At 41.7% G+C, this 12,566-nt stretch overlaps 1 protein-coding gene across 9 annotated transcripts in view; it reads right to left on the minus strand.

Moving 5' to 3' along the window:
• Positions 1 to 12,566, minus strand: part of GOLGA2 (golgin A2) — a 45,594-nt gene extending 33,028 nt beyond the window's left edge. For 2 of the 9 annotated variants that reach the window (XM_083721689.1, XM_083721688.1), the window contains exons 1-3: positions 11,210 to 11,406; positions 5,219 to 5,341; positions 4,674 to 4,754 (exon numbers count right to left, since the gene is read on the minus strand). In XM_083721689.1, coding sequence (XP_083577815.1) covers positions 4,674 to 4,754; positions 5,219 to 5,341; positions 11,210 to 11,257 — 252 coding nt within the window. In that variant the 5' untranslated portion in view covers positions 11,258 to 11,406. Of the gene's footprint in view, positions 1 to 4,673; positions 4,755 to 5,218; positions 5,342 to 11,209; positions 11,469 to 12,459 lie in introns of those variants that run through there. The other 7 variants (XM_083721693.1, XM_083721687.1, XM_083721694.1 and 4 more) reach the window with 6 other exon arrangements.

Here is a 12,566-nt window from a genome sequence, read left to right on the forward strand (position 1 = left end):
GGCAGAAAAGTTTGCCAACCTCTGGTCTAAGCATTAGAGAAAGAGAAGAGGCAGCAAATTTGAGAAAGCGGCCAACAGGGCTGGGAGGGAGAAAGAAATAAAGTGACTCAGTTCAGATATAACACCATTCAAGCATTAGGCTCATTTTTAGGGAGAAGATCCAGAGTTGTTTTGCTACTCCTCTGGTCCTGCTGCTGCTACATTGCTGTGAGCAACATGTCTGAACCCAGACACATGGTTTATCTTGCTCCAGACAAACCATAAATGGTTTGTCACGTCATATAACAAACTTGGGCTACAGCTTGTGTTCTGTCTGCAGTAAAATCAATCATGAATCTGGGTTTGGGCATAATACTAAGCCAAACTAGCAGCAGCAAGACCAAATGAAGAATAAAGCAACTGTCAACTCTCCTGGAACCTGCATGTTTGCTTATCCATGCTAAGCCATGATTGGCCACTGTGAGAAGAGGATGCTGGACCACATGGGCCTCCAGCCGAACCCAGTAGGGCTCTTCCTATATGTTTTTATTACCATGGAAATTTTAAGTATTGCTAGAATGGCTGGTACCCACCCACCCTTCCCTGCGCAAGCATCTCTAACCTTCATTTTATCCTGGCACTTTTGTTCCCAAGAACACATACAGGGGACAAAGAGACACATTTGTTAGATCTTCAAATACGCACTTTGTCCTTTGACACATTGTACAACTGTTAATGCAATCAGCCTGCCAAAGTGATAAAAGCTCATTCTCAGACAAAAATCTCTGAAGCCTATAACATGTGGTAGCCTCAAGAAAATAGATCACACATTGGTGACGTGGACAGTGTGAAGGTCCCAAGCACCCCAACACCTCTGAAGGTACATGATTTTCCTTCAGGAGCTATACTGAAAGATTTCTGTTCTGCCTAGACCCAGCAACAGAGGTTGTGCAAGCACAAATAACAATATTATCTCAGTTGCCAGTATCCATATTTTCTGCCCAGTAGAGACAAATAAGTATCCCAAGGTAGCATTTCACTAAATCTGACATTCTACCAAAAAGAGTTCAGGAACCCTCCTTCTAGTTAAGATTGCTCTCAGGGTGTCGATTCTACTGCACAGTGAGCAGACCAACATGTTGTTGTTGTTGAGTTGTTTAGTCGTGTCCAACTCTTCGTGACCCCATGGACCAGAGCATGCCAGGCACTCCTGTCTTCCACTGCCTCCCGCAGTTTGGTCAAACTCATGCTGGTAGCTTCGAGAACACTATCCAACCATCTCGTCCTCTGTCGTCCTCTTCTCCTTGTGCCCTCCATCTTTCCCAACATCAGGGTCTTTTCCAGTCCAACATACCAGGGATCAATTAAGTAAACCTCTATTGGGAAACTTAACTGGAAAACCCGAATCTTTCCATCTTAAGTACCTCCTTGGATATATGTCAAATGATACTATCCTGGGAATGGCTAAGTTCCTCTCAGCAGTAATAAGAAATAGAAACCAACATGGTCTGGATAAAACATAGTGAGCGCCTTAGAATCCTTTTCTTGTATTTCTGTTTTATTTTGCTTCTGAAAATGTTTTTGTGGGTCTTTGGACTGAAATAAAGAATGTGTGTGAGTTAGGAGTGTAACACCCTTAAAGGACCTACTGTATCAAATACTAGCCATATTCAGACATTCACCTACTGCTGCCATGTACGTATTAAGGGTTCATGTCTTTAGAGCAATGGACCCTGATCATGTACCATCACACACTGCTGTTGGAGCCTACACACATAGGGCAATTTCTCTTCTACACATATGCCTGTACACACAACAGTGTGCAGACAGCAGAGGAAGAAGTGGTGATACAAGGGCAGGGCCAGCAGGCATAGCAGTTCTGCTCTCCCGTTCACTGGATTGTTAATCACATGGGCAGAAGGTTTTACACTGATCTCATATATTGTCACAAACTGTGATATAAATTAGTGCAGAGAATCAGCATGGTGTCAGACTAAGACTGGGAGACCTGAATTCAAATCTCAACTGAGTGACTCTCGGCCAGTCAGTCTCTTTGAGGATTGCTGCAAGGTTAAAAGGGTGGGTGGAGAACCATGTGTGCTCCTCTGAGCTATTTGAAGGATGGGCAATATAGAAAAGCAAATAACTAATACATTCCCCATTTCCCAAGTGAAAGAAATGAAAGCTTGTTCTCAGCTCCCCAGATAATTCATGAACCAAAATTTGGAACTCACTGGCTACATAACTGGATTGAAACATGTCATTCTGTGGTAGCATATCACTGAAGACAACTCACTTCAACCTAAAAGAGTATTTCTCCATTTCAAAGCAAAAAGCTTCAATCTGACCACTATCCCAAGGGACATTTTCCCTGAACAAACACTGTTTCATCTCAAGGCAACAGCATTTCTTTTTTAACCACCATTTGGCTTATCCTAAAGATTAGGGCCAATATTTCTTTTACTGTGTAACAGTCAATCTGCTTAGGATAATGTAGGTATCCTGAAACATGAAGCCTTTTCCAGTGGTAGCCAAATGATGGAATAGCCTCTCCAGAGATGTATGCCTAGCACTGGCCAATTTCAGATGGGCAGTGAAGGCTGGTCTTCCAGAACAAAGTTTTTAAGGTACATTGAATCTTTGAATGTTGTTTTTAGACTACTGCTATTTATATATGTATTTTTTTTATTTTTTTTTATATCATGTTTATAGCCTATTTATTATAATTCGCCTTGAATATATTCTGCTCAGAAAGCCAGGATATACTGAATACAGAACTCTATTATTTTAAAGTTACAGCTGGAGAACTGAGACTGATTGACTTTCAATGGTTAAGACAGACCTAGACTCAGGTTTCCATGCTGAAGTCCAACACTTTCTTCATGAAGCACACGTCCTCATGAAATATCATCCTCAGAAATAACTGAAAGATTGACTTTATACCAGACACGGGGAATGAGATATTGGACTCCTAATTCATATCAGTGCAGGTAACAAGAGGTGACAGGAGCTGGAATCCAACAACACCTGAAGGGCCACAGATTTCATATCCTTGCCCTATACAATACAAACAACAACACCAGCTACCAGCCTAACATCCTCATAGGCCATCCTTCATAGGAAATAGGCCTTGTAATTTTTACAACCGTTGCATTTCCTGCAGGAATGTGTAGCTTTCCATCTAAAAAATCCACATACAGTATTTTGCTCATAATAGGATTTTGAAGATAACACACCCCTTTACTTTCCACCCCGATCTTGTAACCAATACAATATGGTTATTTTGATGCCTGAATTGAAATGCAACAGTAAGTTGAAATGACACCCACAAAGTTAATGTAAATGTTTGGTGGGCATCTGCCACACCAAAGATAAAGCTAAAGCTTTAAAGGAACATAGGAAGGTGCCCTTTACCTAGTCAGATCATTGGTACACCTAGCTCAACATTGCCCACACTGACTGGCAGCAGCTCTTCAGGAATTCAGTAAAGGGACTCCCTGGAGATGGTGGGGATCGAACCTCGTGTCTTCTGAATAAAAAGCAAATGCTATATCACTAAGCAATGGTAATAAAACAGCTTGCAGACAGTTGTTTATTCCCAACCTATTCTGATATTTATATATTTTTCAGGGGGGAAAGCTAATTATGTTTATTATTTTTAATTTATTGCATTTATCTATCACCATTTTCTCTAAGTACTCAAGGTGGCACACATGGTTCTCTCTTTCCTTATTTAATCCCCACAACAACTTTTTGAGGTAGGTTAGGATGAGAGGCAGCGACTGGCTCAAGGTCACCCAGTGAACTTCATGGCTAAGTGTAAGATTTGTGTCCTGGTCTCCCAGGGCCTGGTCCAAGACTCTTAACTACTACACCATTACTGGCTCTCTGCTTTCTAAAACATGGCAAGAGTGTGCTTTAAAAATACTCAGATGCAGCCAACTCAAGCAGACTGGTTTCTATTAGACCCAGCCCTTTATTTTTAATTGAATTCAACCTGGGTTAGCAAAGTATGCAAAACCCAGTTTTCCTAACAGTCCTTTGTAAGACAAGGAATAGGAAGACTCTTTCTGCCTAGGTAAATCTAAATGTGTATTACTCCTCAGACTGTATCATGTGTTCAAATTTCATTGCCTGTCAAACCATAAGTTGGCATGATTAACCCACATGGCTTATCCTCCAGTTTGAATATAGATGAGCAAGAACATGCATTTCTGAGATGAGGTGCTTCTACAACAAACAAACAAAACCCACTAACATGGGAAAAATAAGATCACAAGCGAAATGGAAGTCAAGCCCAACCTGCAGTCCACAGTGAACAATGCTACTTATGCATTCATTCACTATCACCTTGGAAACAGTAGTATTGGGGGTGGCAATCCCTTCAGATATGCTTGACATTCCAAAACAGCTGCTTTAAGCAAAGCAATCTTAAAAATCCAAGAAGCAACCCTTCTTCACAATTGTAATTTGAGCCACATTAAGGGAAGTGCACACAAGAACAACAGTGGGGGAGCAGGTTAAAAATAGTTCAATGTTAATGATAGCCAACAACATTCACGCAGCTAACAACAAGTATGACAAGTATCCCAAAATCTGTTCCACCCACCCAAGAAACCCTAATTTGTAAATAGGAACTGAATCATGCAGTATGGACAGCAAGCCAGTTGGACAGATTCTGAATGCTGCCTCACCTTCCTCTTGTCCAATGAAGGTATGGCTACCCCATTGGAGCGGTTAAGGTCTGACACCAACACCTTCAGAATGTTCTGAATCTAAAGGGGGTGAAAGAAAAGTGGAAAGAGAAACAGCTGAGAAAAGGGACAGAATGAGAACATTGTTCAGCGGGTTCCTGAAGCCAAAGGAACAAGAAAAAGGGAAATGGCAGAGATCCTAATACCAACAAGATGGGAGTAACTTGCTTGCATGCAATCTGTTTAGGATAAAGATGTAACTAACTCCTTCACTCCAGCAGTATATACAAACTATATACTACTATTCCCTCAAAACAACCAAGGAGCCAAATATTTCTTTCTACTGAATTTCCCATCCTTACTTATCTATTATCAACTGATTATTGTATTTATACCCCACTTCTGTCCAATGAGTTCAAAGTGTTTGTAGTACTAAAGAAAAACACACAGCCTTCTTCAATTTTTTACAGTGTTAAAACTATCTTCAAACAGAAGTAGAAGCAAAATATTTTGGAGCATTTGAAATAGTTAAGTAAACCACTCACGTTTTCAGGAGACTCTCTGCCATCATTAGTTGGTGTCTCTGGTCTACTTCCTTCTTTGCCTTTACGTTTCTTCTTTGCTCCAGCTGCTGACCCAGGGCTATTCTTCTGTTGGTATTCCTTCAGCTAAGAAAAAGAAGAAAAACCTGAAGTCTAACTAATTAAACCTTCTACACTGAAAGCTAAGTAGTAAAACAGAAAGAGCTGGAACAAAAAACACTCTGGATTGTTTCAGCTGTAATACAGCAGCAGTCAAGGGAGGGGTGGAGGGCTGTGTGACTGAGCAGCCTGCAACAGCACACTACTGGTTCACACGAAACAATAGTTTGCTTTAAACTATAGTTCAACTATAGAAAACACAAACCTGTTTGTTTTCTAGAGCAACTGCAAGCTAAAGACAATCACACTGTAGAATGAAAAAGCCCTTGGCATGTTAGTCCTTTTTTGTGTTATGTGCCAGAGGGTTCAGTTTCACTGATCTAGTTAAAACTTTCAGAAACTTCCACTTCCTATTTCATCTCAACTAAACCTCGCAATAGTGGCAGAATGCAAACCCCATCTTGAGTCAATCAATAAATTTCAGAGTATTAGAGTGGTCAACAGGGAACTTCATAAAGCATTCTGCAACTTCTGAGTCTGTGGCAATACCACCAGGTTCAAGTTTCAAACCTTGCAAACACTTGCAATATAACTAGCTTACAATACACTTAACCAGTAATTACTGACAGTTCAAATGGTCACATAACAAGAATCTGGTGATGTTACCAGGAATAGTTCAATTTTAAAAAGAATATTTTCCATTTCTTAAGCATAAGCATCTTAAGCTATGGAGAAAGCACACAAGCAAAATTGGAAAAAAATATTTCAAATTGCTAGGTGCCTGGGCAAAAAGGCACCTGGGAGTTTCCAGACACACCCACAAGGGAAGGTTAAAAATCCCACAATGTATTACATCTTACTTTTAACCATCTGCACTTCAAGGTGCTTACTTGTTACAGAGAAGTTACTTGTACGAGCCCAGTCATGTTGACAACTAGACTGTTAAGAACAATTTCTCTGTAGCCCATGATGAACTAATGATGCTGGTTTGGCTGTCTGTGGCATTTCTAAACCTGGTTATATATATAACTTTAACACATTTATTTCTTCAATACATTTAAGCTATAGTGCCAGATATTAAAAACATGATACAAATTGGGTATTTAATTATTATTCAGTGTTCTGGTTTATGAAGATATACATATTGTTGTTCATATCCCTAGGCTCAGGATGTGAATAAAATTTGCTCACTATTTTTATCCATACAATATCTGTGTTATGAAGGATCACCTGTATTAACACATCAGAAATTGAGGCAGGTTACTTGCCCAAAACATGCCTCAAAATAATCTCCCACTGCTAAGCCAAAAAATACGATCCACAAAATCATGACAAATCAATTTGGCATTCAAAAATGGAATTTCTGAAGGCCTAAATCCTGTCTAAGTTGGCAATCACTGCTCTTGAACATACCGCCAAACCAAGACTAAGTCCTCTATTCCCTTATATTCATAAACTCAATTTTAACTGCTTTCTATTCTTGCCGATCAGAAGGTTGGTGGTTCGAATCCCTGCGACGGGGTGAGCTCCCGTTGCTCGGTCCCTGCTCCTGCCAACCTAGCAGTTCGAAAGCACATCAAAGTGCAAGTAGATAAATAGGTACCGCTCCAGCGGGAAGGTAAACGGGTTTCCATGCGCTGCTCTGGTTCGTCAGTAGTGGCTTAGTCATGCTGGTCACATGACCCGGAAGCTGTATGCCGGCTCCCTCGTCCAATAAAGCCGCAACCCCAGAGTCGGTCATGACTGGACCTAATGGTCAGGGGCCCCTTTACCTTTACTCATATATCTATCCAGTGTGGTCATGTTGATAACATGGGAGAAGAATATTGTTCTACTGAGATTAAGAGATGGGAGATACTGGCAAGTGGTATCAATGCAAGCGCTACACTTTTCTTCAAGATAGAAAGCAGAAATCACTACACTGTAGATCCACTGTTATAGTTAAATCAGGCCTCAAAAATCACTTGCTGGAAGTGATGTCAGCTAAACCTTTCTGGAACACTCTTTCATGCACCTTCTGCTAGCTGGTCATTTTCTTCCACCTCCCCAGCTTTCCTACAAATTTATCACTTTGTGATAGGGAAAAGGTAGAGGGAGCTTGTAATGAAATTCAGAAGACCCAACCCCTGAACCACCAAATTATGACTTCCCAGCAGTCTTTTATAAATACCCACTAAGGCCATCATAAAAAAATATTAGAGTAGCTCTGAACAAGCTCTGAACAAGTTGTTTCCTCCCAAGCCGAATGCTCACCAACTACATTTGGCCGCTTAAGGATGTCACTACTGCAGCTTTGAAACAATCAGCTTTTCAATGACAAATTTTAAAAGCTGCTTCTGACAGAAGGGCTACTGTGTATCAAATATGACTCTTAAGTTCATGTGACTAACCTGGATATACAGTATTTGCACAACTGGCATGTGTTTAGAGGCATCATCACAACCATTCTATTGCTAGAAATTAGTGCATGCCGTACATGGATGTGCATTTTGCCTAAATGTTTGGACAGCCGCCTAGAATGTTCTGCAAACTGCACCCAACTTTCCTACCTGAGGCGGCAGCTTCACAGTGATTCATGGTATGGCTGTAACTGCTTTTGCAATAAGGGTGGGTGCTCTTTACTGCCCACACTAAATGGATGCAGTCCCCCTCCAACCAGGTGCAAAGCTAGGGAGATCACCTATTTTCGACTACTGATTATCTTATGTTCACATACAGGTATGTGGAACAAGGACAGCTTAACATCTACAAAGTGGAGGGTGATTAGAGTAGAGTAGACAACTATTCTAAGGACAGGTTATAACAATGTATAAAAGCCATAGCAGAAATTGGTAATTGAACAGGTGATGTGTAGGGAGAAGGGATGAATATATTTTGAAATGATAGTTGGAAAAGTTATTTTATTGGGAGCAGCAATGGAGGAAGGAAAATAGAGGGGACATTTGGGGTGGGTGGGAAGTCAGCTTTTAAATTGTATTGAATTTGTATTAATTTGGTGACAATTTGTTAAAAATTATGGAAAATCAATAAAAATAATTGGTAATAATAATAATAATAATAATAATAATAATAATAGGCAAAGTGAAGGGAGAATATATTGCAGAATGTGTATGCTATCTAGATTCTCATCCCAAATAACGCAAGAGTTAGGGAATCTGGGAACAGATTTTAAGCCACAGATTGACCTCCCTGCTATAAAAGTGGATACAGTGGTACCTCTGGTTAAGTACTTAATTCGTTCCAGAGGTCCGTTTTTAACCTGAAACTGTTTTTAACCTGAAGTACCACTTTAGCTGATGGGGCCTCCCACTGCTGCTGCTGTGCCGCCGCGGCACGATTTCTGTTCTCATCCTGAGGTAAAGTTCTTAACCTGAGGTACTACTTCCGGGTTAGCAGAGTCTGTAATCCGAAGTGTTTGTAACCCGAGGTACCACTGTACTCTGATACTTCTCAAAGACACTAGAAGGTCATTTTCCAAAGAAGAGCAAAGTAATTCCCCATGGAGGGAAAGGTGGAATAAAACCATTTTTAAAATTAGGTTAGCATTCACAATAAAGCTGAGGTACTGGGGAGAAATGGCTATTGTTAGATTTTCCGTTTTACTTCTCTTTTATCAATAATTACTTTATGTTTTTCCAATATATCAATCACTACATCCAGCCCACATAATATCATAGTATATTTTGCAATTTTGATTATTATAAGAATGCCTATTTAAGAAATTTGAGGAAAAACACTTTCTGAAACTGTAAAATTATATTAAACTAAACTAAGATTGAGGAGAAAGAATGATGGCAAGAACAAATCCTTCCCCAGGCATTCAAGTGGTATGTCTAGGATCACACCCACACCACACATTTAAAGAATTCTTAATCCACTTTGACAGTCATGGAGGATCTTGGGAACTATAGTGTCTTGAAACTGTAGCTCTGTGCAGTCAGCACACTTAGCAAACTATACTTCCTAGGATTATTTGGAGGAAGGCTTGACTGTTAAAAGTGGTAGAAGAGTGCTTTAAATTTCTTCTTCTTCTTTGGCGATCACTCATGTGACCTAGACATTTAACAGGTGATAATCTTTCCAATACATATATACATACACTGATTAAACCCAAAAAGTATGTTTCTCTCAATCTGTAAAGGAGAATCCCCTTCCATGCATTCAAAGGATGTGTCAAAGATGTTTAGCAAGGGAGGGATTTCCTTCTTAAACATTCAAGATATGTGGGGGAGGGCGCTTAATAAAGAGGGGTCTCCACACCCCCACTAAACTTATAGAGATATATCCTTCCATGCATGTAGGAGACATATCCAAGTTATTAATAAAAGAGGGGCCCACCATTTCTTTCAGACATTCAAGTGGGATGTGTCCACTTTGTGTCTAAGAGGAAGATCTTCCTCAATAAATCATTACAGAGGACACCATCCCATGTCTTCAAAGGTGTGTAATAAAGAGGTCTACACTCCACTCTCTCTAAACCTACTGGTACATCTTTTTCCAGGAATTCAAGCAGTGTGTGTCTAAGGTATTTAATATTAGAGTTTTCAACCCCACAAAAATTATATTCAAGGGGAAGAGTATACCTATATAATAAGAGAAGTCTATCACACACACACCCTAAGCATGTAAAAGTAAAAAGGTAACACAAACACAGGTGGACAGACCCCTTCTATGGCTTCAAAGAGTAAGTCTGAAGTAAGTAATATATGCAGCATGTGTGTGTGTAACAAACACACTCACACTGACAGTACAATCCAAGCAATGCCCAATCAGGTGTAAATCCTATTTAATTCAATGGGGTTTACATTCGGGTAAGTGAGGTTAGGAGTGCTGCCTAACCCTTTGCAGGGGAGCTTCTTTCAGGCATTCCAGGACTACTTATAGATGTTTAGTTAAAGTGGGAGCTGTCTCCTATGCATGGAGTGTGTCTAAGGTATGAATAACAGAGGGTCTTCTGCCCCCCTGACATACATGAAGGATGCCCCTCTCATGAATTGAAGGGATATATCTGACATGATTTTAATAAGGGAGGGGTCTCCCTCCTCCATTAAACCTATTAGAGGGCTGTCCTCTTTCAGGTACTCAAGAGCTAAAGTTGAGGTATTTAATTGGGGGGGGGGGCATTTCTCATGCAAGAGTTGTGTCCAAGATATGAATAAGGGCCTCTCCACCACAAACCCGAAACTTTTCCATGAGGACCCATTCCCATGACTTTAAGGGGTGTTTTAATAAGAGGGGGAGGGGATCTCTTCCAGGCACTCAAGAGCTATATCTGAAGTAGTGTGTTTTAATTTAACGGGGGGGGGGCATTCTCCCATGCAAGATGTGAAGGTCCCCCCAACGCACATGGAGGACCCAATTTCCCATGACTTCAATGGGTGTTTTAATAAGAGGAAGGGGATCTCCCTCCCCTATTTCATCCTATTACAGAAGGAGTTCTCTTTCAGGCACTCAAGAGGTATTTTAGTTTAAAGGGGGGAGCGATCTCCCATGTAAGATGTGTCTTTCACTCCTACACATACGTACACACACACACACCTCTCACGTGGAGGACCCCCGCTTCCCATGACTTCAAGGGGTGCTCTAATAAGCAGGGATCTCCCCTATTAAACCTATCACAGGGGGCGGGGTCCTCTCCCAGGCGCTCAGGGGCCGCATCTGAGGCGGATTCCTCACTAAGCCTATACTGAGGCGGGGCGGGGGTATCAGGCATCTCCGTAGCTGGGGAGGGGGAGAGCGGGGGGTGTCTGGAGCTGGAGACAGCCCCCCCCCCCCGGCGAAGAAGGCCGCGTCAGCTGTCGCCTACTTCCCCCTCCTGCTGCTGTTAGTTGCTGCCTGAGGGGGAAACGCCGCCACCCCCACCTCTCCCCCCTCAGCGCTCCGGCCTCGCCCTACCTTCTTCTTGGCCGACGCCAGCTTGCTCTGCCTGCTGCCGTCCGCCATGTCTGAACCGGGCCCGGGCCACGTCAGCCCGGTGTGGTACGAAGGTGGGTGGAGAAAGAGGGACGAGAGCGAGAGACACAGGGAGGGAAGGCCCCGCCCGTGCCCTGCCGTCTCAGTCGCGCGAGGACGGAAGGAGGGAGGGAATGCCGCACTGCGCAGGCGCGGCCGTGGCAGCTCTTGAGGCTCAGCCGGCGAAGGGAAGGAGGGAGGGAAGGCGCATGCGCACGGCTCTTCCCGCCGTTTTCGTCCCCCGTTCTCCCAACGAATCTTTTTCTTCACCACCTGTTGGCTTTTCCCTCAGAGGGAAGAAGAGCCTTTTTATCTTGAAGTGTCGTTTGTAACTCGCCCTCGAAACAAACAGCTTGTTTATTAATAAAATTACTTCAAAATTTATTTTATAACTTGCGTTCTGAACAACAAACAGCCGCGAAAACCCCAACCTGGGGTTTTTGCTTGTTTGTCTATTTGTAAAAGAATTATTTATATGCCAGAAGTATATAAAATCGGTTTACAGCATTAAGAAGATTTAAAATCACTCAATAAAATAGTAAAAAGAAGTTAGAAACAATATTAACACATTTTAGAAAAAATATTCACACAATATTAATACATTTTCCCAAAATGCTGCTGCTGTTTACTATATTTTAGATTACCTCATAAATTTATGATTTATAGCAAGGGAGGAGACTTAATCAGAATGGGGGCCACATTCTGTGGGCAACCTTATGAGGGTCACATGCAGTGCATGGGGTCAGAAGCAAAAGTAGGTGAGGTAATAAATGCAAATTTTTAACTTTACACCATAGGCTGGTTCCTACGGTGATAGGAATTTTGAGGTCTTAGATATATGGTAATGTTCATAAGCGTACCAACCAAGCACATACATAGATCAGCACAGGAAGGCCAACCTGGAACCATTTTGATTCCTAAACTGAACAAATGTTTTCTCTGCAAGGTCAAAGTGGGAAACCTCCCCATTGTCTCTTTCCTCACAAATCCTGTCTTAAGGGCACATTTAAGATATGAATAGGGAGTGAGCCTGTGACCTGGCCCAGGAACTAAGTATTTATCATTACAAAAGACTGGCCAGGCTCCCCAGGCAATCCAATCTAGGAAGCAGGGTATCCAATCAAGTAACCTACCAGACAGGAGATAAACAACAATAGGAGAAAAACAACATTCAAATTTCTGTTTTAGACCACCTTTTCTGTGATGTAGGTATGATGTTTCTGGGGGTGGTCTTGATCTACAGGATGGCAATTTCAAAAGTCTTTATAAGGCCTTGCGCACCATTGTTCTGGATTCCTCC

The sequence above is a fragment of the Podarcis gaigeae genome (genome assembly GCF_964106915.1).
Source record: "Podarcis gaigeae genome assembly, chromosome: Z".
NCBI classification, from domain to species: Eukaryota; Metazoa; Chordata; class Lepidosauria; order Squamata; family Lacertidae; genus Podarcis; species Podarcis gaigeae.